The sequence below is a fragment of the Pristiophorus japonicus genome, chromosome 13 (genome assembly GCF_044704955.1).
Source record: "Pristiophorus japonicus isolate sPriJap1 chromosome 13, sPriJap1.hap1, whole genome shotgun sequence".
Classification (NCBI taxonomy): domain Eukaryota; kingdom Metazoa; phylum Chordata; class Chondrichthyes; family Pristiophoridae; genus Pristiophorus; species Pristiophorus japonicus.
In genome coordinates this window covers 147809377-147836836 of record NC_091989.1, presented here as the reverse complement: position 1 = coordinate 147836836, position 27460 = coordinate 147809377, and the positions used below count along the sequence as shown (strand labels likewise).

The 27460-nt window shown below is 43.8% G+C and overlaps 1 protein-coding gene across 1 annotated transcript in view; it reads left to right on the top strand.

The window, feature by feature from the left end:
• Positions 1 to 27460, top strand: part of slc7a9 (solute carrier family 7 member 9) — a 97646-nt gene that overhangs the window by 31897 nt on the left and 38289 nt on the right. The window contains exons 2-4 of the mRNA XM_070896967.1: positions 20090 to 20237; positions 25337 to 25579; positions 26651 to 26776. Of these exons, the coding sequence (XP_070753068.1) occupies positions 20090 to 20237; positions 25337 to 25579; positions 26651 to 26776 (517 nt within the window). The remainder of the gene's footprint in view (positions 1 to 20089; positions 20238 to 25336; positions 25580 to 26650; positions 26777 to 27460) is intronic.

The following is a 27460-nucleotide window of genomic DNA, read 5'->3' as shown; positions in this document are numbered from 1 at the left end:
TTCGATTCGAAAACAATGTTACTTTGTTCACAGTACTTGCAGCTGCACTAGTGTGCTGGGAAATTTGTTTGGTATTGTCACTGGTGGAGATAAACGCCTGGGCTATCGCTATGGCTTTACTTAAGGTTGGGATCTCTACTGTCAAAAGTTTGCGAAGTATTACTTCATGGCCAATGCCAAGTACAAAGAAGTCCCTGAGCATATGCTCCAAGTGTCCTCCAAATTCGCAATCTCCTGCAAGGCGATGTAGCTAGCCACTTCCTGGCCTTCAGACCTCTTGTACGTGTAGAACCGATACCTTGCCATCAAAACGCTTTCCTTTGGGTTCAGATGCTCCCGGACCAGTGTGCACAACTCATCGTACGACTTGTTTGTGGGTTTTGCTGGAGCAAGCAGGTTTTTCATGATGCCATATGTTGGTGCCCCGCAAACGGTGAGGAGGATCGCCCTACGTTTGGCAGCATTCCCTTCTCCTTCCAGCTCATTGGCCATGAAGTATTGGTCAAGTTGTTCCACGAAGGTTTCCCAATCATCTCCTTCTGAAAATTTCTCCAGGATGCCCGCAGTTCTCTGCATTGTTGCGTTGGGGTTTGTCATCTGTATCTCATCGCCAGTTGTTAAGCTTTGGATAAAGAGTCAGACTAGATACTGCAAGCTCAAAGTAAATGTGACCGTAGTCCTTTATTACAGATCTCAGAGTGTCTCTCCAGCCTGTGAGGCCTCCTTATATACAGGTGCTCCCAAGGGATTGTGGGATTCTTTGGGACTCCAGGGGATAAGCCCTTTGGTGGTTAGACATGGTAATTACAGGTTTACATACATATCAATAATCTTCCAATCCTCCTTAGAAATGGGGGTGGTGCCAAAGGACTAGAGAATTGCAAATGTTACACCCTTGTTCAAAAAAGGGTGTAAGGATAAACCCAGCAACTCCAGGCCAGTCAGTTTAACCTTAGTGGGGAAGCTTTTGGAAATGATAATCTGGGACAAAATGAACAGTCACTTGAACAAGTGTGGATTAATTAAGGAAAGCCAACACGGATTTGTTAAAGGCAAATTTTGTTTAGCCAACGTGATCGAGTTTTTTGATGAGGTAACAGAGAGGGTTGATGAGGGCAATGTGGTTCACGTGGTGTACATGGATTTCCAAAAGGCATTCAACAAAGTGCCAGATAATAGGTTTTCCAGCAGCATGGATATGAAATTGGCCAAGTGACAGGAAACAGAGAGTAGTGGTGAATGGTTGATTTTCGGTCTGCAGGAAGATACAGTGGTGTTCCCCAAGATCTGTACTAGGACCACTGTTTTTCTTGATATATATTAATATTTTGGAAGTGGATGTATAGGGCACAATTTCAAAAGTTGCAGATGACACAAAACTTGGAAGTACAGTGAATAGTGAGGAGAACAGTGATAGACTTCAAGAGGACATGGACAGGCTGGTGGAATGGGTGGACATGTGCCAGATGAAATTTAATGCAGAAAAGTGCGAATTGATACATTTTGGTAGAGGAAGTATAAACGGAAGAGTACAATTCTAAAGGGGATGCATGAACAGAGAGACCTAGGGGCACATGTGTACAAATTGTTGAAGGTGGCAGGGCAGGTTGAGAAAGCAGTTAAAAAAGTTTACGGGATCCTGGGCTTCATGAATAGAGGTATAGAGTACATAAGTGTGGAACTTATGATGAACCTTTAGAACACACTGGTTTGGCCTTAGCTGGAGTATTGTGTCCAATTCTAGGCACTACACTTTAGGAAGGATGTGAAAGCCTTAGAGAGGATGCAGAAAAGATTTATGAGAATGATTCCAGGGATGAGGGACTTCAGTTATGTGAATGGACTGGAGAAGCTGGGGTTGTTCACCTTAGAGCAGAGAAGAGTGAGAGGAGACTTGATAGAGGTGTTCAAAATCATGAGAGTCTGGACAGAGTAGACAGGGAGAAACTGTTCCCATTGGCAGAAGGGTCGAGAACCAGTGGACACAGATTTAAGGTGATTGGCAAAAGAACCAAAGGCGACATAAGAAAAAACTTCTTTATGCAGCGAATGGTTAGGATCTGGAATGCGCGGCCTGAAAGAATGGTGGAGGCAGATTCAATAATGGCTTTCAAAAGAAAAAATGTGCAGGACTACGGTGAAAGGGTGGGGGAGTAGGACTAGCTGAAGTTCTCTTGCAGAGAACCGGCACGGGCTCGACGGGCCAAATGGCCTCCTTCCGTTCTGTAACCATTCTATGATTCTATAAGCTGAGAGAGTATAAAGTGCACCGATGCTGATGGAATAGATGGCAGGTGAAGTAGAGATGACAGAAGCGATTTGACAATGGTGGGTGAGGTAATGAGGTCAGATTGGATGGCGACTTGTGTAAAGACTTGCAGCATTCTGAATCTGTGGTGGAAATGCAGTTTAGAGAAGCTAGTGGCTAACGGAACATTTCTCCACCAGCTGGGAGCTTTGACTTGACATTTGAAGCCGTCAACTAAGCAGCTGAAACAATGGTAAGTTACCTCCTGCCTCAGCTTCACAGACGAGGTCTGGGAACTGTGGGAAACCGGTGGGTGACCTGTCAAATTGAAAAGCTGGGATAAAAGCATTGTGGATGTAAACAAGCCACTAATTATTTTAATTGCCTCCCCCACCTGTCCCGAATCGCTGTAAAAAAACACTTTCCCATCCGACCCACCACCGATCGGCCCACTGACCCCCCGGGAAATTCCCCCAATAACTCTGTTTCTCTCTCCTCAGATACTGCCTGGTTTGCTGAGGATTTCCAGCATTTTCTGTTTTTATTTCTGTTCTTTATTAAGCCATGATACAGTTTTCCCTAATACACCATGCTCTTGCTATGAATTATTGCCTCCAGTTCCGTCATTTTGTTTCACATGTCGTGCACTTGCTGTACAGGCGATTTAATTTGTTTTTATTAATTGTACCCCTCACTTTATTTTTAACAATCATATTATACTTATGTCCTGTGACTATGTCTGTTGCCTGACCATTTATGTTACCCTTATTCTTTACCTTGGTCTGATCTTTACTTTCATCTCCTATTTCTTTTACCTTCAGGTTTGTTATTTTCACTAGATCCCTCCCCCCTGTCTTGCTAATTTAAAGTCCTATCCATAGTCCAATTTATCCTTCCCCGAGGGCATTGTTCCCATTCCGGGTCAGGTGAAGCCCGTCCCAGCATGCAGCACCTTCCAACCCAGTGCTGGTGCCTGTGTATTATGAAACGGAACCCCTCCTTCCCACACCACTCTTTCAGCTACACATTCACCTTCCTGATCTGTCTACCCCTATGCCAATTAGCATGTGACTCAGGTAGTAATCCCGAGATTATCACCCGTGAGATCTTATTTTTTAATTTAGTTTCTAACTTCTGATATTCCCTTAACAAGACCTCCTCCCTTTTCCTCTTAAGTCATTGGTCCCACATGAATCTCAACAGCTGCATCTTCCCCCTCTGTTTAGAGTTCCTCTCCAGTTTCTCAGAGATATCCTTTACCCTTGCAGCACGCTCATTGACTCTTGGTCGCGGCTGCCGAGGACGCTATATATCCCCCTAATTATTGACTATCCTATGACTACAACCTTTCTATTCAGCTCCTTCCTCAACTTTGACTGCCTCCCGCTCCATGGTTAGCATTCTGGCCATCCTCCCTGCAGCCTTCATCCTTATCCTCACAGGGATCAGTGCTTGGGCCCCAGCTATTCACAACATATATAAATGATTTGGGTGAGGGAACCAAATGTAATATTTCCAAGTTTGCTGACGACACAAAACTTGGTGGGATTGTGAGTTGTGAGGAGGATGCAAAGACGTTGCAAGGCGATTTATATAGGTTGAGTGAGTGGGCAAACACATGGCAGATGCAATATAACGTGGATAAATGTGAAGTTATCCACTTTGGCAGGAAAAACATAAAGACAAAGTATTATTTAAATGGTGATAGCTTGGGAAATGTCGATGTACAAAGAGACCTGGGTGTCCTTGTACAGCAGTCATTGAAAGCAAACGTGCAGGTGCAGCAAGCAGTTAGGAAGGCAAATGGTATGTTGGCCTTCATTGCAAGAGGATTTGAGTACAGGTGCAAGAATGTCTTACTACAGTTATACAGGGCCTTGGTGAGACCGCACCTGGAGTATTGTGTGCAGTTTTGGTCTCCTTACCTAAGAAATTATATACTTGTCATAGAGGGAGTTCAGCGAAGGTTCACCAGACTGATTCCTGAGATGGCAGGACTGTCGAATGAGGAGAGATTGGGTTGACTAGGCCTGTATTCACTAGAGTTTAGAAGAATGAGAGGGGATCTCATTGAAACATATAAAATTCTGATGTGGTTGGACAGACTGGATGCCCGAAGGCTGTTTCCCCTGGCTGGGAAGTCTAGAACAAGGGGGTCACAGTTGCAGGATACGGGGAAGGAAATTTAGGACCGAGATGAGGAGAAATGTTTTCACTCAGAGGGTCGTGAACCTGTGGAATTCTCTACCACAGAAGGCAGTGGAGGCCAAGTCACTGAATATATTTAAGAGGGAGATAGATAGATTTCAAGACACAAAAGGCATCAAGGGGTATGGAGAAAAAGCAGGAATATGGTGTTGAGATAGAGGATCAGCCATGATCATATTGAATGTGGTGCAGGCTCGAAGAGCTGAATGGCCTACTACTGCTCCTATTTTCTATGTTTCTATATTTAAAAAGTACACTGTCTGTTGGATATGACCAGTGTCTGAGGGATTTCCTTCTCTATCTCCGCTTCTTTGCCCATACCCTGCTGACTAAAGGTCACGCTCTCTCCTTCCTGCCCCAGTGCTTTCCTCTGAGGTGTGACTGCACTCTGGAGAAAACTATCCAGAACTTCCACCCCTCTCTAACGTGTTGGAGTGTCTCTAGCTCACAATCAATTCAACGACTGAGCTGGAGTAATTCAAGGCAGAGACAATTCCTGCAGATGTGGAAATCCAGGACACTCTCGCTGTCCATAAACTCCCACTGTCATCGAACTACAGTACGCAGACAATGCTTGCGTCTGCGCACAGAGGCTGAACTCCAAGCCATCGTCAACACCTTCACTGAGGTGTACGAAAGCATGGACCTTATACTAAACATTCGTAAGATAAAAGTCCTCCACCAACCTGACCTCGCCACACAGCACTGCCCCCCGGTCATGAAAATTCATGGCGCGGCCTTGGACAAGGTGGATCATTTTCCATACCTCAGGAGCCTACTATCAGCAAGGGCAGACATCGATGACGAGGTTCAACACCGCCTCCAGTACGCCAGCGCGCCTTCTGTCACCTGAGGAAGAGAGTGTTCAAAGACCAGGACCTCAAATCTGGCACCAAGCTTATGGTCTACAGGGCTGTAGTGATACCCGCCCTCCTATATGGCTAGGAGACATGGACCATATACAGTAGATACCTCAAAGCGCTGGAGAAATACTACCAACGCTGCCTCCGCAAGATCCTGAAAATTAATTGGGAGGATAGATGCACCAATGCCAGTGTTCTCGATCAGGCCAACATCCCCAGCATCGATGCATTGACCACACTTGACCAGCTCCGTTGGACGGGCCACTTCGACTGCATGCCCGACACGAGACTCCTGGCCAAAGATCGCCCTAAGTGGAGGAAGAGCATCCGGGAGGGCGCTGAGCACCTCGAGTCTCATCGCCGAGGGCATGCAGAAATCAAGCGCAGGCAGCGGAAGGGGCGAGTGGCAAACCAGATTCTCCACTGTTGGGTGGGCCACTTCATCTGCATGCCCAACACGAGACACCCAAAGCAAGCGCTCTACTCGGAACTCCTACAGGGCACTCGTGCCCCAGGTGGGCAGGGGAAACGTTTCAAGGACATCCTCAAAGCTTCCTTGATAAAGTGTAACATCCCCACCAGCACCTGGGAATCCCTTGTCCAAGACTGCCCAAAGTAGAGGAAGAGCATCCGGGAGGGCATTGAGCACCCCAAGTCTCGTTGCGGAGAGCATACAGAAATCAAGTGCAGGCAGCGGAAGGAGCGTGTGGCAAACCAGACTCCCGAATGCACCAGCCCTAACTTTTTCAGACATTTTTAGTGCGTAATTAGTGGGCAAGTACATCAAGTTCATGCCGTTGCAGTCATTTCAATATCAGGTCTATCGACAAGGACTACAACAAGCACTGTTTGTAGAGGAGCAGGGTATCTCTGATAGCAACTTCTGGTTTCCACGTGTAACTGCACATCTGCATACTCCAGAATCCCTCCATTATAACGGTGAGCGCTGATAGCCTCACCATCATTCTCATCGCAAATTTCGGCCGAAGATCTTTGGTTAAAAATGTATTAGTTTAATTGAAGTATCCTCAGTGCTATGAAAGAACAGAGGTCTTTGGCCGGTGGGTGGCGGTGGTGGACACCTCAAAGCGCTGGAGAAGTACCATCAGCGCTGCCTCCGCAAGACCCTGCAAATCCCCTGGGAGGATAGACGCACCAACGTCAGTGTTCTTGCTCAGGCCAACATCCCCAGCATCGAAGCACTGACCACACTCGACCAGCTCTGTTGGGTGGGCCACTTCATCTGCATGCCCAACACGAGACACCCAAAGCAAGCGCTCTACTCGGAACTCCTACAGGGCACTCGTGCCCCAGGTGGGCAGGGGAAACGTTTCAAGGACATCCTCAAAGCTTCCTTGATAAAGTGTAACATCCCCACCAGAACCTGGGAATCCCTTGTCCAAGACTGCCCAAAGTAGAGGAAGAGCATCCGGGAGGGCATTGAGCACCCCAAGTCTCATTGCGGAGAGCATACAGAAATCAAGTGCAGACAGCGGAAGGAGCGTGTGGCAAACCAGACTCCCCACCCACATTTTCCGTCAACCACTGTCTGTCCCACCTGTGACAGAGACTGTAATTCCCGTATTGGACTGTACAGTCACCTGAGAACTCACTTTTAGAGTGGAAGCAAGTCTTCCTCGATTCCGAGGGACTGCCTTGATGATGATGATGGTGGTGGTGGGGGCTGGTGGGTACAAGTTCAAAAGACTTAAAAAGCAACATCTCAAATTGATAAGTTATTGGAATTATATGTTTTAATCTGAAGAGGTATAGACTATAAAAGCCAAGTCAGAACATGAGGAGTCAGGGGACAAGTGGCAGAATGGATAGCTAGTAGGCTACAAAACAGAAAACAGAGGGTAAGCCTTAAAGATTGGACTCATACTTGCAAAAAGTGGGAAGTGGTGTGCCACAGGGGTCAGTGCTGGGACCACTGTTGTTCACTATTTACATTCTCGGGAATCAGAATTAGCCATGTAGATAATACAGAAGAGGACTGCGACAAAATACAGGAAGACATGAACAAACTTGTAGAGGGGGTGTGTAATTGGCAAATAAAATTCAACATAGATAAGTGTAAGGTGGTACATTTTGGTAGGAACCACAAGGTGGCCACAAACTCCTTGGAAAATAAGTCTCTAAATGGGGTAGAGGAGTAGAGGAATCTACGGATAGAGACTAAAAGAAATGATGCAGGTTACGAAGGCCATAAATAAAGCAAACAAAGCATGGGGTTCATTTCTAGAGGGATCGAACTGAAAAAGAAGTTATGTTAAACTTGTATAGAACCTTGGTTAGGCCATACTTTTAGTACTGGGAACAGTTCTGGTCTCCACATTATTACAAGGATATAGAGGCATTGGAGAAGGTGCAAACAAGATTTACTATAATGATACCAGAACTGAGAGGTTATACCTAGCAGGAAAGATTGGATGGACTGGGGCTCTTTTCTCTAGAAAAAAGACTGAGGGATGATCTGATAGAGGTCTTTAAGATTATGAAAGGGGGTTTGATAGGGTAGACTTAGAAAAAATTTATCCACTTGCAGGAGAGACCAGAACTAGGGGCCATAAATACCATGGGCGACTTTCCACTTTGCTGTCTATCATAAGAACATAAGAACATAAGAATTAGGAACAGGAGTAGGCCATCTAGCCCCTCGAGTCTGCTCCGCCATTCAACAAGATCATGGCTGATCTGGCCGTGGACTCAGCTCCACTTACCCGCCCGCTCCCCATAACCCTTAATTCCCTTATTGGTTAAAAATATATCTATCTGTGACTTGAATACATTCAATGAGCAAGCCTCAACTGCTTCCTTGGGCAGAGAATTCCACAGATTCACAACCCTCTGGGGGAAGAAATTCCCTCTCAACTCGGTTTTAAATTGGCTCCCCCGTATTTTGAGGCTGTGCCCCCTAGTTCTAGTCTCCCCGACCAGTGGAAACAGCCTCTCTGCCTCTATCTTGTCTATCCCTTTCATTATTTTAAATGTTTCTATAAGATCACCCCTCATCCTTCTGAACTCCAACGAGTAAAGACCCAATCTACTCAATCTATCATCATAAGGTAACCCCCTCATCTCCGGAATCAGCCTAGTGAATCATCTCTGAACCCCCTCTAAAGCTAGTATATCCTTCCTTAAGTAATGGGCGATGTTCCAGCAATGTTCGATGTCCTAGCCTTACCGATCGCTGGCTCATCGCCCATTTGTTGGATGCCGATTTTCCACTCGGCGATAGGCCAGCGATGTCAAATGGGCAATGCAAAAGATCAGCGATGTGACGCCTGCCCAAGGAATGGCCAGTGATGTGGAAGGCAAAAGCTTCCCTAGCCACAGGCTTCTTCTGCACATGAGATTTAAAATTTTTTTCTGGTTGACAGCATTTCACGCATTTTGGGAGGTCAGGGGTCATCCACACATGCGCAGTAAGGTCAATTGTGGTGGGAGAGAGAGAGAGAGAGAGCAGGAAGGAGGAGAAGAGTGCTTGGATTAAGATTACGAGGGGATTAAGAGAGAATTAAGATTAAGAGAGGATTAAGAGAGCAAAAGGTGATAAAAACATTAGAAAGCGTGTAGTCGAAAACGTGAGTTCCACCGGTAAAAGTTATCAAAATATCAGCAGCATCATCACCGGATGGTGGAGGAGGCCCACAAAAGGGCCAAGCCCTTCTCAGATGAGGCAAATGAGGTCCTCGTTCAGGAGGTGTATGCAAGGTGGGGCGAGTTAACCCGGGGTGACAGTGGGAAACCCCCATCCCGGACATACAGGAAGATATGGGCCGAGATTCCGGACGTCGTCTCGGCGGCATCTAATGAGGCGAAGGGGCCCGACCAATGCCACAAGTGTTGGAACAGCCTGGTTGCGTCAGCAAGAGTAAGTACAGATTTTACATTTTGTATACTATTGTATATTGTATGGAGTTTGTAGTAGAAAGAGATAAGTTTGTGTCAATCACCACCTCGTATCCCCAATATGTGTTATAACTGTCTTTCCATGATAGTACACATACCATACAGCTTATGCCATGCACTTTGCCAATTTTGCAGAGGAAGATATCGAACAACCGAGCCCAGCAGAGGCACACACGGGAGGGGGCACAGCTGCGTTACAGCAGCTGAGTGACATTAAGGAACGTGCTGCAGCTCTGGTGGGGACCCACAGTCAAGCGGCCACCTCCCGTGGATCTGCCGAGCCCTCTGATGTGTCACGTGAGTAATGTGTCAAGCAGTGTTAAAGTAATGTAACGTCGTTTCATGACAATATACGAATGTACGGTCCTCTTAATCAATCTGTCTATCTCAGACTAATCCTGCCTCCACAACTCTGTGTTACTCAATTCCACATAGATGTGCTACCATATGTACTAACATGTGATGCATTGTTATGTAACGTCTCCTGGTCTCATTTATTGTAGTAGTGATGCTCCTCTGCAATGTGTACCCCAGAGCTAAAATAAACTCAATAAGCTCAATTGTGTTTTGCAGGGCCCACAGCACAAATGTGCAGATCACCAGCAGTTCTGTTACAGGTGGTCCTCACCACGGGTGGTGAGGAGGAGGAGGAAGATACCTCAGAGCCAGAGGAGGAAGTGGATTTGGAGGAAGATGCCCCTAGCATCCCTCATCATGTGGTGGAATCACCTGTGGGACCTGTGGCCATTACGTCGGCATTTTCGACGGAAGAAGCAGCGGGACCAAGCGGCGTGCAACTGTCGACACCAAGGCGAGCATTAGTGCATTCGCAGACCCCACGGAGGTCGAGTCAGTGAGTAGAGCACAAGCGTACCCTGGCCGATCGCATGGATGGCTTGGCTCAAATGTGCAAGGAGACCGTCGCGATAAGTCGCGACCATCGCCAGGCGTCTCTGGAATTCACAGAGACCTTCTTCCACTTCCCAGAGACCTTCTCCTGGGTGTCACAACAGACGCTCGAGCAGATGTTTCAGCAGACCACCACCACCAATGCCTTGCGGCATGCATTGTTGGCGGGACACAGCGCTGCACCTGAACGTGACGTGATGCCGCAAACGCCAGCACACAAGTAGGTCAGGAGGAAGCAATTCCTTCTGACTCGGAAGGCGGTCCCCATGCTTCGCCTTCCCCTCCTACAGCCCCCCAACAGGCGATCGCACCAGCAGTTCCCCCACCACGGCAGGAAGTCTTGCCGTTGGCAGTTGCACGCCCGCGACGTCTCAGTGGGGCTAGAGTACGGGGAGGGAAACATGACCGCAGGTGATGTGTGAATATTGTTTCTAGTTCTCTCTGTTAATGGTTTACTGTTTACTGTTGGGATGTTGTTTGGGGAGGTTGGATGGGAGGGTGAGTGGGTGGGAGGGTGAGTGAGTGGGTGGGTTGTTAGGTTGTTTGGGTTGCTCCTGTTGCAGTTGAAATTTAAATTTTGTTTGAGTAAAAATTTTTCATTACATTTTACAATTTACAATTGTGCATTTTCTTATAATAACACGATAACATATTAATGTAAACAATGGCCGACCAGACCAGGCAATGATGTAACGTAGCTCAACGCTAACGCAAACGCAACCTTTGCTTTGCGATAAACGTAACTGTAACTCTGACTGTCCACAATGAAAGTTCATGCAAAGCGTTCATTTATGAGCTGCTCACGCAACACTTTTGCAGCTGTGTAACTCCCACGGGGTTTTTCCACTCTTGTGGGTGAGCGTGTGGGCATGGGTTCATCGGCAGGTTTAATGTCCTCCCCGAGGTGCTCATCGGTCTCCTCCTGCTCCTCCTCCTCCTGCTGCTCACCGTCATCTACATCTTCCATCTCCAATCCTTCTTGAGGTGGACGGCAGCCCCATCTGGCAAATGTTGTCCTCTTCTTCTAGCCAGGTTATGTAACATGCAGCACACCACAATAAACTCAGCGACCTGGTCAGGATGGTACTGTAGGCTGCCTCCTGAGTGGTCCAGGCATCTGAAGCGCTGCTTTAGGAATCCAATTGTCTTTTCGACGCTGTTACGTGTAGCAATGTGACTTTCATTGTAATGCTTCTCGGTCTCAGTAACGGGGTTATGTAGGGGGGTCATGAGCCAGCTGGCAAGGCCACATCCTTTATCCTCCACCATCCAATCATGACCTTGTGGCTGATTGGCAAACAGGTCAGAGACAGCACTCTCACGCAGGATGTGTGCATCATGGATATTGCCTGGAAAATTACCATTAACTGCCATGATAATCTGGTTGTGGTCAACAACGAGCTGCACATTTAGCGAGTGAAATCCCTTTCGGTTACGAAACACCTCCGCATTCTATAAAGGTGATTTCAGGGCGATGTGCTTGCAGTCTATTGCTCCCTGCACCTTGGGGAAGTTTACTATTCTCGAGAACCCCAAAGCCCTCCCGGTTTGTGCCTCCCTGGTCATGGGGAAGTTTATAAAATCCATCTTGCGAGCGTAAAGGGCAATGTGTGCCATGCTGCGAGATATGGCAGATGTTGCCAGCTGAAGCCTGAAAGGAGCCCGATGCGTAGAATGATAGTGCCGCAGTAACCTTTACCTACCTCAACGGGAAATGCGGTCCTGATGGTGCTGGCAGGCTGCAGATCCCCCTTGATGAGCTGACAAATCTCATCGATGACCTCCTTTTGGAAGCGCAACCTCCGAAGGCACACGTTATCAGACAGGTTCAGGTAAGGTTGACCACAACCTTGTAAGTTCTTCGGCTGTAAGGTCACCTCATATGTCCACGTGTTACTCTGCGACTTCTACGATTGACCCCTTCACCCCAGCGTACTAAGCTTAAATAAAGGAGACTATGAATGTATGAGGGCAGAGTTGGATAAAGTGGACTGGGAAAATAGATTAAAGTGTAGGATGGTTGATGAACAGTGGTGTACATTTAAGGAGATATTTCACAACTCTCAAGAAAATTATATTCCAGTGAGGAGGAAAGGGTGTAAGAGAAAAGATAGCCATCCGTGGCTAACTAAAGAAATAAAGGATGGTATCCAATTAAAAACAAAGGCATACAAAGTGGCCAAAACTAGTGGGAGGTCAGAAGATTGGGAAGCTTTTAAAAGCCAGCAAAGAACGACTAAAAAAATGATTAAGAAAGGGAAGATAGACTATGAAAGTAAACTAGCAAAAATATAAAAACAGACAGCAAGAATTTCTATAGGTATATAAAATGGAAAAGAGTGGCTAAAGTAAATGTTGGTCCCTTAGAGGACGAGACCGGGGAATTAGTAATGGGGATCATGGCGATGGCAGAAACTCTGAACAAATATTCTGTATCAGTCTTTACGGTAGAGGACACTAACAATATTCCAACAGTGGATAGTCAAGGGGCTATAGGTGGAGAGGAACTTAACACAATCACAATCACTAAGGAGGTGCTACTCAGTAAGATAATGGGATTAAAGGCAGATAAATCCCCTGGACCTGATGGCTTGCACTCGAGGGTCTTAAGAGAAGTAGCGGCAGGGATTGTGGATGCATTGGTTGTAATTTACCAAAATTCCCTGGATTCTGGGGAGGTCCCAGCAGATTGGAAAACTGCAAATGTAACGCCCCTATATAAAAAAAGGAGGCAGACAAAAAGCAGGAAACTATAGACCAGTTAGCCTAACATCTGTGGTTGGGAAAATGTTGGAGTCCATTATTAAAGAAGCAGTAGCAGGACATTTGGAAAAGCAAAATTCAGTCAGGCAGAGTCAGCATGGATTTATGAAGGGGAAGTCATGTTTGACAAATTTGCTGGAGTTCTTTGAGGATGTAACGAACAGGGTGGATAAAGGGGAACCAGTGGATGTGGTGTATATGGACTTCCAGAAGGCATTTGACAAGCTGCCACATAAAAGGTTACTGCACAAGATAAAAGTTCACGGGGTTGGAGGTAATATATTAGCATGGATAGAGGATTGGCTAACTAACAGAAAACAGAGAGTCAGGATAAATGGTTCATTCTCTGGTTGGCAATCAGTGCCGCAGGGATCAGTGCTGGGACTCCAACTATTTACAATCTATATAAATGACTTGGAAGAAGGGACTGAGTGTAACGTAGCCAATTTTGCTGACGATACAAAGATGGGAGGAAAAGCAATGTGTGAGGAGGACACACAAAACCTGCAAAAGGACATAGGCTAAGTGAATGGGAAAAAATTTGGCAGATGGAGTATAATGTTGGAAAGTGTAAGGTCATGCACTTTGGCAGAAAAACTTTGGCTAGAACAAAGATCAAATTATTTAAATGGAGAAAGATTGCAAAGTGCCGCAGTACATCGGGACCTGGGGGTACTTGTGCATGAAACACAAAAGGATATTATGCAGGTACAGCAACTGATCAGGAAGGCCAATGGTATATCGGCCTTTATTGCAAAGGGGATGGAGTATAAAAGCAGGGAAGCCTTGCTACAGTTATACAGGGTATTGGTGAGGCCACACCTGGAACACTGCGTGCAGTTTTGGTTTCCATATTTACAAAAGGATATATTTGCTTTGGAGGCAGTTCAGAGAAGGTTCACTCGGTTGATTCCGGGGATGAGGGGGTTGACTTATGAGGAAAAGTTGAGTAGGGTGGGCCTCTACTCATTGGAATTCAGAAGAATGAGAGGTGATCTTATCGAAACGTATAAGATTATGAGGGGGCTTGACAAGGTGGAAGCAGAGAGGATATTTCCACTGATGGGGAGACTAGAACTAGAGGGCATGATCTTAGAATAAGGGGCCACCCATTTAAAACTGAGATGAGGAGAAATTTCTTTTCTCAGAGGGTTATTAATCTGTGGAATTCGCTGCCTCAGAGAGCGGTGGAAGCTGGGACATTGAATAAATTTAAGACAGAAATAGAGTTTCTTCAACGATAAGGGTAGAAGGAGTTATGGGAAGCGGGCGGAGAAGTGGAGCTGAGTCTGTGATCAGATCAGCCATGATCTTATTAAATGGCGGAGCAGGCTTGAAGGGCTACTCCTGCTCCTATTTCTTATGTTCTTATGTATGTGCTTAACCCTTCACTTAACTCAAGCTCAGATGCCAGCAGTTCTGCACTTATAAGTAATGGCAGAGAAGATGCAGCCCCCATTCTTTCACTGTTTATATAAATGCCTTTACAACTACTAAACTGACCTTTCTACGAAAATAAATGAAAATATAATTATAATAAATAATATAAGTTTAATTTGACTGGATATATCTGTCAAATACACTTATAACTCATAAATTATTAGAGCACTCTTGTTCTTGCAGCCTCCCTCCTTTCCTCCGATATTCAAAATGGCGTCAAAATGGCGTCTGTTGCGCCAAGTTCTGTGAGTAAAGCCTGGAAAAAGCAACTATTTCCCGGCACTGTTATTGGCGAGCGATCAGCCCGGTGATGTGCCAAAAGTTAGAATGGGTGATCAGCTCAGCAATCAGCTCGGCGATGTGAGCCAAAAGTCAGGGGGATAATTTTTCGGCGATACTCCAGCCTGAATTTCCACTTTTTTGTCAAAATGGGCGATGAAAGGCTGTTTCAGGCGATATATGGGTGATATGAAGTGGAAAGTCTAGCCCCTTATAATCATTAATAAATCTAATACTGAATTCAGGAGAAACGCCTTTACCCAGAGAGTGGTTAGAATATGAAACTCACTACTACAAGGAGTAGTTGAGACGACTAGCATGGAAGCATTTTAGGGAAAGCTAGATAAACACACAAGGCAGAAGGCATAGAAGGGGTTAGATGAAGTCGGGTGGGAGGAGGCTCGTGTGGATCATAAACATTGGCATGGACCTGTTGGACCGAATGGCCTGTTTCTGTGCTGTAAATACTATGTAATAGGCTAGAAATTTCAGGCAGAAGGGTAGCTCCAGAGTACACCTGCGTCCCATGAAAGAATTATGAAACAACCTGCTGGCGGCGAGGCTGTGTAAATCTGCGGTCTCAGTTTTCTAGGCAGAGGGCAGTAAAATGGCCCATGGATCCCAGAGACGCAGGCGGTGGGAAGCGTACCTGGGCTCACATGGGCCTGGTCCTCCAATCACAAAGCAGAATTCCATTTTAATCATTTACAAAAGAAATCTCCTAATGAGCTGCTACAGAATCCCTAAATCTAATAATTATACAATTTACAATTTTTTCCCCCGTAATTACCTTCATTCTTCCAACCACACAAAAAATCTAATTTTTTGATAATTTTATACATCAGTAAAACTAATCTGAGCCAATATTTGCATAAACTTATTTCATACAGTGTATGTGTATAATTTACGATATGAAAATGTTTAATTAATGATTTAGATATCATGTTGCGCTGATGCAAACAGGCCCTGTGCCTGCTTGCATCATCCATAAGACTTCTGCACACAATTGCTGGCCAGTTGGAGGGCAAATAGCCCAACTCTGTGCCAGTGATTGCTTTTTTGTGGCCCACGTTGATGGCCTGTCAACACATACGTTAACAGGCTCAAAGTTCCGGATTTCGCGCATGCGAAAATCCCCAACTTGCGGTTGATTTCAAAGGAAATACGACAGTGTACTCTAAGAGCATGCCATCATACAATTTCAGAGCCAATATGCAATGATTAACATTCCCATTCAGCTGCACAGTTGCGTGGCTGCACAGCTGTCTGGTGATGTCGCACAGGCCGATCACCGGCTTTTCAATGGGATATTGTGCGCAGACCCGAAACTTTGAATGGACCGTGCACAAAAATAAAAATTCGGGGGAGAATTGGTAATGATGAGCCTAAAAACCTTAATAAGATCTCAGAATACTGTGTACAGAATGGAGCTTCACACTATAGAAAATATATTGGGGTTTTAGAGAGGGTACAATGCCGATTCATTAGGATGCTGCCTGGTATGAGAAATACAAACATGAAGAAACACTTGAAAAATTGGATCAATGTTCATGCGTACAATGTAGATTACAGTGCAATGTGACAGAAGTGTTTAAAATTATGAAAGGATGGGACAGGGTAAATCAGTGCAGACTGTTTCTAGTATTTGAGGGGTTAAGAATGGAGGGCCCATAGAAACGAGATTAAATGGAAAAGATTTTGAACAGCGAGCATTCTTTATACAGAGTTATAAGGCTGTGGGTTTGTGATTAAGACATAAATTGTCAACATTCAGGATTAAATTGGATAGGTGGCTAAAGGAAAAGGGGTTGCAGGGAAATGGAAACAGGCAGGTAAATATGATTAGAATAATTTGCTCACAGAGGATAAATTTTGGCACAGACTAGTTGTGCCAAAATGACCTGTTTCCGTGTTGGAATTTCTATGTAAGAGCCATGAGCCTCATCTTTTTTTATTAGGTGTGAGATAAGAGGAAATAAGGATGTCAAGGCCTTAGAGAGGGCGCCGAAGAGATTTAGGGGGAGAATTTTGGGAGCGTCCCATTTGGGACGCTAACTGTTAAATGTTGAAAAAATTAGCAATGTTCCCAGAAGAGACCCTGATTCAGGAAAGTTGTCCCCAAATATGAGCAAATTCAAATCAGGAGCCACGTGACCCCGAGCTGCCCTGCGGTCGGTCAAGAAAGTGGGCAGGGCTGTGTGGCAGGGTGAGTTCCGAATGGTGGGAGGGATGTCAATCTCCCGTTTTCAACCAATAGAAGAGGTGGACTCACTAAGGGACTCATACAGAGAACGATCAGCATTTCGAATGCACTTGTGGGAAAAGAGTGAAGGCGAAAATTCTGCAATTATTTAAGAAATAATTAGATACTGCAATGGAGGGTGTATAGGACTGTTCTGGATAGGTACATAAAGATGGCAGATCTGTATGCAACAGAAGATGATCCGTTTTGTGTCTTTGACCAGTTTTAAGTTGTAGAATAAGGGGATAAACCTCATGTCCTCCATGTACTTATTGTTAGTGCTTTATTAGCCTTTACTGCAACATTGATTTTTTGGCATTAAATCAACTTGGGCTGCTAATAGCACTAATTTGCATGTAGTAATTTGAGTTAATAGCAAGCATTACACATTGCTACTCAGTAAAATAAACAGCAATTTAACAAATAATTAATGGGTGGAATAAACTAAATTAAGTTCAAGATAATGTTCATCCAATGTTCCAGTGCTGTACACAAGTCTGATTAAGGCCCAGTTGAAGTCATGTTAAATAATGCTTTAATGTAGCAGTTTTAGTGACTTCACTAATGCCTAATTATATTGGAAATTGTAAACTGCAACACTCCAAATTTTCAATATAATTTAGTTTGTAGTTGCTAGTAAATACATTGCCTAGTGTGATGTGGAGTGGATACTAACAAAAGTATGATTGTTGCTGGTTTGATGATATAAATTCTGCTGGAAGTGTGGAGAAACTGAAATAATTTACAATCTACCAGCACCAGGAGATGAGACAATAGTAGTGTTAGTCTTGGCTCAATGGTAGCACTGTTGCCTTTGATTTAGAAAGTTGTGGGTTTAAGTCCCACTCCAGAGACTATAGCACATGATCTAGGCTCATACTTTAATGCAATACTGAGGGAATGCTGAATTGTCAGAGGTGCTTTTTTTGAATAAGGCATTATTAAGTCACGACACTGTCACTATTCACTTCATACCCAATAAGCCTGTTAACAATCCCTGGAGATTCATCCTCTCTGGCTTCTGAAGTCAGAATGGATTGAATTACATTTTGCAAAGTCAGTCAGAACTTGGGCTGAGCGGTTCCAGTTACACCTTGCAGAGAAACTTCTGGGTGTGGCTTAACCTCCAAGGGGACCAATCAGGTCATGTGATAATGGAGAGCCAATCAGAGACAATGCGGCCATTTTGATAGTACAAATAACTGTGTCCTTAAACTGAGATCCTGCCTGCCTGTGCAGGTGGACCTACAGTATTCAATGGCAATATTTGAAAAGAAAATGGGACATTCACCTGGTGACCTAGCCAACAATTATCTCTCAATTAAACACCTTACAGATCTCATTGCTGTTTGTGGGACCTGAATGTTGTAAAATTGATTGTTACATTTGCCTACATTACAATAGTGATTAAAATATGCTTCATTGACTATGAATATTTGGTTTTATGGGTTGCTGCATTATAACAGCAGATGGTCAATGGAAGAAAAAGGTGAATGTGATTATAAATATAAAATAACCAAGTCACAAGAATATCCTGGAAAAAAGGGGCCAATATTTGATTCTAAGGTGATATTGGTTTCATAGAAAAGTTCTAATAGATCTCTAATTGAGCAATTGTGTCGGCTTGACCAGTAGCTGTCACTGTAACTGTTGTCATGAATGAATCTTCTCTCACTCCAGGCAGTGATTATGCAAGGATTTTTCATTCAGCTGTGACTAATTATATATAGCAGGTCAATGATGCATTGCCGATGAGAGCAAAGCCCCAGCAATTAGCCACTCCACTAGAATTTTACACAGCCATATTTCCAGCAATACTTTGTACCGCTATATCTTTCTTGTCAAAATATGTGCACACATATCTTGGCCCTGAAAATCAATAGCCCTTTGTAACTTCAGCAGGAGTATGCAAGAAGGCTGTAAACTAGGCCGGGACTCAGATTCTTTTGGGGGGAAGAGCTTCTATCTGTTCAAAATACCTACATAGGAGTAGTTAGAGACTCCCTACATCAAGAGTCCTTGCATCCTGACCCTTCAATGTGGCCTAGTGTAACGATGGTACAGGCACACCACTCAGAACAGGGGACTACCTGGAGATCCAGACTGTGGTTGTGGCATGGACCCCCCAAAGAAAAATGGTGGAATTTATAAAGAAAGAAAAACACAAGGGGGCTGTAAGGGCAATATGTTATTCTTTGGTGGGAGGGTCTGTCATCTCCCCTCCCCAGACCAGGGACTCTTCAGCTGGATGTTCTGGCCTCTTCAACAGATGGCCAATTTAGATGCGCCCCTAGAGGCACAAGCACCCACTATTGGCAGACAGAGTAGGGATCCTCTACTTGATCACGGAAAATCCACTGGGTTCACCAGCAGAGGTTCTTGGCTATCTTATCTTGGCACTTACACCGAGGCATGAGTCATTGCAGACGTTCAGAGCAAATACCTAAATAGATAATGATTTTATTTCACAAATGCGCAGATTGTTTGGAATGAGTCAGAGTGTGATTACCCATGCACATAATAATCATCAAAACATTTTGTTCATCCTCTTAATCTGCTTTTTGAGAGAGATGGCATACTACAAGAATAACTACTGGCTGGATATGGAACTAAATCACAGCTTGGATGGAAAGTTGGCCAACGGAGATAAGCTGAATGTAATGGTTAACAGGTATTTCTAGATTGGAGAGATGCAATTAGTGTATCTCAGGGCATTGCGGCTCTTATTTTAGATAAATGATTTGGACTTTGGGTATAGAAAGAATAATATCAAAATTTGCCAATTATACAACATGTTTATCTGTGAAAAAGATTATAAGTGACTCCAGGAATGTTGTGGATTGGACAAATAGATGACAATGCAATTTAATGCAGAGAAAGGTGAGTGGATACATTTTGGGATTAACTGAATGTTAAAACTTTAAAAAGACTTCGGATTTACAAATTAAAAAAAATTGGAGGCCAAATTAATAAAACTTTTAAAACATTAATATATGCGATCCTTGGTTTTATAACTGGGATGAATAAATATACTGGAAGATTTCTTAATTATCTACAGGTATTTCATGGAGTAATTATGCAGAACTTTCTTTCAAGAGTTTTAAATAGATCGGGTATTGTCCAAAATTCTACATTAGCTGTGGACAAAATGGGCCAAATGGCTTTTTCTCATTCCATGTTTTCTTGTTAAAATGTCTTTCTCTTTTTCCCCTCCATGTAAAGATTGGCTTGGTCAGTGGTATCAGTCTCATTGTAGGGACAATGATTGGCTCAGGAATCTTTATCTCGCCTAAATCTGTTTTATCCAATACTGGAGCAGTAGGACCTTGTTTGCTTATGTGGGCAGCTTGCGGAGTCCTAGCAACGTTAGGTAAGCAACAGATGACATCTTGTTAAATTTGTTTCAGAACATAGATTTTCTAGCCATCTAGAAAATAAGAAAGAATAACAAGAATAATAACTTTATACTTTGGAAATTTACATTTTTCCTTTTTAATAATAGTCAAAAAAAATTGTCATTTTGCAACAGCCGAAGAAAAAATCTAATTAGATTTGGAAAGAATTAATAATGTATATAATTAAAAGTCTTGCATCTGCTGCAGGTGAAACATATCCATAAAGTGTGGGAAAAGTGTTTGTTTCCTTAGAGCATGAAGCATACAGGTTGACTAAAATTTCCCAGTCACTGAAAGTGAGCTACTATCTCATAAACAAAACTCACAATCTGCAATTAAAAAAAAATCCAGTTAATTAAAAAAAAAATCCAAGATGAACTAATAAAATCTCTCAAACAACTTCCCCACCCCTCATTTGTCAGAGAAACCTCTTTCACCTACCTCAGTAATTCCTCTCTCTCAAACCCAAATATACAATACATAAAAACGTCAGAATTGTAAAAAAAATCAGAAAAAGAGCATAAATGTACTCATGCTATCTTCTGATTGGTTCAAAAATCCCCATGCACCCTCTGTTGTTGTTCGTACACAGCTCTAGTCCCACCAGTGTATATAATATTAAAAAACACAGCCATCCGAGAATTCCAAGCTAATGCAGCACACTCAGCAGCAATGGAATTATATTTAATGGCCCAAAATTTGTTGTGGGTAATAACGGTGAACGAACAACGTTCACTGTTATTACCTCTTTGAAACTGACCGCATCTTCAGGATGTAGTGCATGTGCATCCTAACGTAGAAATCCTGAAGTTGTGGTCAGTCATTCACTGTTCTGACACCGGCTGCGCAAAGACCCTCTCCCCATAGCTGGAAATCAGTGTAATCAGTGAAACTGACGAAAGCTTAATCTTTTCTGTGGTAATAACGTTGTTAAATACTCCATTAAAAGTTAGGCCTTTTTGGATTAGGTGTAAATGGAGTTTTCATCATCATCATAGGCAGTCCCTCGGAATCGAGGAAGACTTGCTTCCACTCATAGCATGAGTTCTTAGGTGGCTGTACAGTCCAATACGAGAACCACAGTCTCTGTCACATGTGGGACAAATAGTCGTTGAGGCAAAGGGTGGGCAGGGAGCCTGGTTTGCCGCACGCTCCTTCCGCTGCCTGCGCTTGATTTCTGCATGCTCTCAGCGACGATACTCGAACAACTCAGCACCCTCCCGAATGCACTTCCTCCACTTAGGGCGGTCTATGGCCAGGGACTCCCAGGTGTCAGTGGGGATGTCGCACTTTATCAGGGAGGCTTTGAGGGTGTCCTTGTAACGTTTCCTCTGCCCGCCTTTGGCTCGTTTGTCGTAGACGAGTTCTGAGTAGAGCGTTTGCTTTGGGAGTCTCGTGTGTGGCATGCGAACTATGTGGCCTGCACAGCAGAGCTGATCAAGTGTGGTCAGTGCTTCAATGCTGGGGATGTTGGCCTGGACGAGGATGCTAATGTTTTTGCGTCTGTCCTCCCAGGGGATTTGCAGGATCTTGCAGAGACATCGCTGGTGGTATTTCTCCAGCGACTTGAGGTGTCTACTGTACATGGTCCATGATTCTGAGCCATACAGGAGGGCGGGTATTACTACAGGCGTGTAGACCATGAGCTTGGTGACATTTTTGAGGGTCTGGTCTTCAAACACTCTTTTCCTCAGGCGGCCGAAGGCCGCACTGGCGCACTTGAGGCAGTATTGGATCTCGGCATCAATGCCTGCTCTTGTTGATAGGAGGCTCTCGAGATAGGGGAAGTGGTCCACGTTGTCCAGGACCGCGCCGTGGATCTTGATGTCTGGGGGGCAGTGCTGTGCGGCGAGGACAGGCTGGTGGAGGAGCTTTGTCTTACTAATGTTTAGCGTAAGGCCCATGCTTTCATACGCCTCGGTAAATATGTCAACTATGTCCTGGAGTTCAGCCTCTGTGTGTGCACAGACGCAGGCATCATCGGCGTACTGTAGCTCGACGACAGAGGTTGGAGTGGTCTTGGACCTGGCCTGGAGACGGCGAAGGTTGAACAGCTTCCCACTGGTTCTGTAGTTAAACTCCCCACTGGAGTGGAACTAATCAACGGTGAGGTGGAGTATGACAGCGAGGAAGATTAAGAGGGTTGGGGCGATGATGCAGCCCTGCTTGACCCCAGTCCGGACGTTAATTCAGTCTGTAATGGATCCGTTGGTAAGGATCACGGCTTGCATGTCGTCGTGGAGCAGGTGGAGGATGGTGACATACTTTTGGGGGCATCCGAAATGGAGGAGGACGCTCCATAGACCCTCGCGGTTGACAGTGTCACAGGCCTTTGTAAGGTTGAAGAAGGCCATGTATAAAGGCTGGTGCTGTTCCCTGCATTTTTCCTGCAGTTGTCGCGCTGCAAAAATCATGTCCGTTGTGCCCCGGAGGGGACAAAATGGGGTTGTAACAGCGTATTAACCGCTAAACAAACGTTACGACTCTGAAAAACTAATTTTAATTTTGTGAAGTGTCAAATTTCTCTATAATGATGAAAATGACAATTTTTAAGAAACTTAAAAAGAAGTTATTTTTTTTTAAGTTTGTTCTTTTTCATTTCAGGATTATCTTTTCCCCATGTGAGAGCCCCAGTCTTTGTTTTGCTCTCAGTAGTGTAAATAAAAGCAACTTCTTCACTTCCTGGTTCCCTAACTGTGAGAATTCTGCATTGTGATTGGCTGCTTAGACAGCTTGTTGATGTCACAGCAGATTGCACTATGGATTCCCCACTATTCTACACTGATCTCACTTATGCGTCGAGAAAGTCAAACTTCTCGCCTCAGAGATCGCGCGATCTTTGTGGGCAGCTTTCTTTGGTGTCAGCGGAGAATGCCTTTGCTTCATCATTGACCGCAAATTCCGGGCCAATATTTGGTACTGATGAATTTTGGAATGACAATTCACACAGAGAATAGTAGTTCCAGGTGACATTTAAGCAACTTCATACAGTTCTATATGCTGTGCATGGTTTCCAATTCAAGAAGATGGGAATTCAACCTATTTCCAACCCTTTGTTACTCAAGGAGCTTTGCAAGAGCATCCTAATTTGATTTTTCCTCGTTCTTTACAAGAGGCGTCTACTTTCTGCTTAGTACCTCATTGATGAACAAGCTGTGATCTGCAATTCAGATACTAAACCACATCCTAATACTATTTTGCATATTGCGTGGCGCGCCAGTTTAACATTTAAAAAATAATTCTCAGTTCGGAGAAAATTGCAATGTAATCATGGTCTAGCTGTGCGGCCCTTCACCACTGCCTGCTTTAACAATAAACTCGTCAGTGTGGCACTGAAGCACTGCAGACGTATATGCAAATAACATTTACATATTCTACCATTCTCACTTGGAATGAGTTTGGAGAGCCCAATTCATCAGAGATTGCGTAGGTTCACGTAGGATAACTATAGACTGTGGTTTCAGTATGAACTTAGAGTAGACAGTTCGATGGCTAAAAAAGTCAATGTGAAATTAGTTTGGTTAATCTCAAATGAGTTCTCTGCAAACTTGAAATAAATAGCATTTACTGAGTTATTGCCATTTGAGGGAACAGTTGGACAGAATGAGCAGTTTTGTAAATTAAAAGGTTACTCTGATAAATGAGGAATGGAGGTTAACTTATTCTGATGCTAGGTTGAAGATCATTGCAGGGTGATGTAGGTGAAGGTCTGCATTCCATCTGTCCTGTGCTGGACCTGGTTTGGGGTGTGCTGTCCTAAACAGAAAACATGTTCAATTTTACATGCACAAATGAATCATAAAATCTTACAGATCACAACAACTGCATAAAAAAAGTTATCATCTTCCCTCTGGTTCTTTTGCCAATCACCTTAAGTCTGTGTCTTCTGGTAATGACCCTTCTGCCAGTGGAAACAGTTTCTCCTTACTTATTGTATCAAAACCATTTATAATCTTGAATACCTCTATCAAATCTCCTCGTAACCTCTCTGTTCTAAGGAGAACAACCCCAGCTTCTCCAGTCTCTCCACATCACTGAAGTCCCTCATCTCTGGTACCATTCTGGTAAACCTCCTCTGCACGCTCTCTCCAAGGCCTCGAAATCCTTCCTAAATTTGGTGCCCAGAATTGGAGACAATACTCCAGCTGAGACCTAATCAGTGATTTATAAAGGTTTAGCATAACTAGTTTACATTTGTTCTCTATGCCTCTATTTATAAAGGCAAGGACCCAGTGTGCTTTTAAAAAAATGGCTGTATGAACTTGTTCTGCCACTTTCAAAGACTTGTGTATGTGAACCTCAGGTCTCACTGTTCCTGCATCCGCTTTGAAATTGTACCATTTAGTTTATATTGCCTCTCTTTGTTCTTCCTTCCTTTACACTTCTCCGCGTTAGATTTCAGCTGTCATGTGTCTGCCCATTTCACCAGTCTGTTGATGTCCTCCTGAAGTCTGTTACTATCCTCCTTACTGTTCACTACGTTTTCAAATTTTGAGTCACCTGCAAATGTTGAAATGATGTTGCCGATACCAAAGTCCAGGTCATTAATATATATCAAAAAGAGCAATGGTCCTAATACCGGCCCCTGGGGACACTACTGTATACTTCCATCCAGTCTGAAAAACAACGGTTCAGTACTATTTATATATATTCCCTGAAAACATTATTGCCTATTAGGTGCTATGTTAAATTTGCATTTGGTAAATATATATATGCCAAACATCCTAACTTAGCAGTATTATTGGGATCGCTGGAATCTTGTGATCATAATACACCTCAGAAAGACACAGGTAAATAAGGTGATTTTACTTCTCAGACTAACTACACTTTCACAAACAATTAAATTAAAATATACAATACTAATCCATATTATAGTAATTAATGATGTGCTCTAAATATGTATTGCAGTAATAGATATGCCACTAAGAATTAAATAATCTTTGAAGAGTCTTGGCATTTTTGTGAACAGTGTTAATTTATCTGGAATATATCCCTAAACTATGGTAGGGGACTCTTCTGTAAGATGTAATGTTATGAAATGCAGATTCTGATGGTATGTTTCCTATTTTGCTAGGTGCACTGTGTTATGCTGACCTGGGAACAATGATCACTAAATCAGGAGGGGAATATGCATATCTCCTGGAAGCTTTCGGCCCAATACCTGCATTCCTGTACTCGTGGATGTCCATAATTGTTACAAAACCCTCTTCATTTGCTATAATCTCTCTGAGTTTTGCTGAATATGCAGCAACTCCCTTCTATCCTGGCTGTGTGCCCCCACAAGTTGTCATCAAATGCCTAGCTGCAGTCGCTATTAGTAAGTATTATTGTTCACACACAGGACTCTTTTAACCAAATATATCTACAGGAGATTTATCAAATCTGAAAGGTATCGGATTGAATCATGAGCAGCCTTCTGTAAACGATGTTTTCGCAGTGAGACAAAGTCTGAACACAGAGCAACTAAGTCAAACTAATTTCACTTATTTAAAATGTACTAGGATTTAAATTGAGTATTATGCTTAAAAAAAACCCCTTAAAACTGAAATTGTGACTTCCCAATGATTTATATGCTTTTGTAATTCAGACAGGATTTAATCTTAAAGCACTAGTCATATTTGTTGTGCTATTTAAAATAGAATTATGTAACAGAGTAAGATTTAAAATTGGAATAGTAATTATAGATAATGGGGTAGAAATTGCCCTCTGCCCGAAATGGGGCGCACCACCCGTTTTTTAAAGTTTTTCTCCGTCCCTGTCCATGGGTCACAACATCTCTCTCTTCAGTTAAAGGGGAGAGCCGCTGTGCACTCTGCAGTCACTTCAGTGGCGCCCACTGGGCCACCAGGAAGGGGTTTGGCTGGGCCAGTGGCCTGGCACCCAAGAGGGGGTGCCAGGCTGCCTGTTGGCCTGGCCGAACCCGGAGGCATAATTGTCGGGCCGACCTGGCAGTCGGCTGACAAAAAAAACATGGCGGCCATGTCAGTGCGCCCTCCCCTTTAAGGCTGGACTGTCAGGGGGCACAGGCTGGTGGTGGGGCTGGCCTCAGGTAAGGGCCAATTTTGCGACGGGGTCCCCGCCAGGCGGTAAGGGGTTGACGCATGCACGGCGCAACGGGAAAACAGGCCGAGCGGTCCCGGACACCGCTCCGCTCCTGAGGAAGGGCATTTTGTAAAATGGCGGTCCTTCCATGGAGAGTCAGCGGTCAATCTGCACCGCCCCGTGGCTGCTACTTTCCAGCGGTCAGAGGTCTTGTCGAGATGGGCAATTTCATCCCCAATGTATTTTACAATTAAAAATATCATACTGTAGTTACTGCTTTGAGTTTGTTAATTGTGATTTCATACTCTTTTATGATTATTGAACTATTTCTTTTTTACCTTTGCAGTTTTAATCACACTAGTGAACTCGGTCAGTGTCAAGCTGGCTAACTATGTTCAGAACTTTTTAACTGCTGCCAAACTGCTGATTGTTGCTGTCATCATTATAGCTGGACTTGTTCTAATTGCTCAAGGTGGGACATTGCCGATATATCGTAATAAATAAGTAACTAGAAAATTACATTAAGTGCACATTCTTCGCTAAATCAAACATCGTTCTTATCATCTTTACCCTTATGTTGAACTTTAAAAAAATCTGCTCATCCCCATGACTACAATAACTTCATGCATTTATATAGCGACTTTAACATAGTTAAACATCCCAACACACAGGAGGAGTGTTAATCAAGTAAAATTTGACACTTAGCCACATAAGGAGCAATGTTCACTCAAATTTTTTTTTTGGTGCGCGGTCCCTTTAAATTTGCTGCGCGGTATCTTTTCCAGCGGCAACAGTAGTGAGCGGCCTGCCCAGGACCTCCCGACTGGTACACAATGCACACCTTTTAAAAAAGTGTCTGTTATGTTTGTTTTAGCTCCACCCACTTTTCTGTGCCTAGAGCTACACGTTGTTTAACCCTTTGTAGTCTTGTCTTGGATGTTGGGAGCTTTAAGCATTTTTAATTGATGTCTTTCCAACAAGCGTGTGCTGTTTTAAGTTTGTTAATTGATTTATGTATGAATACACGTATATTATTTATGAGATAATTGAGCCATGTTTTTTGGTTTTTGGACTGAAAAAAAATGGGCATTTTGAGTTTGGAACCCATTACAGCGATCAATATTTTTGAGTTGCATGGAAGTGTGGTTCATTGAGT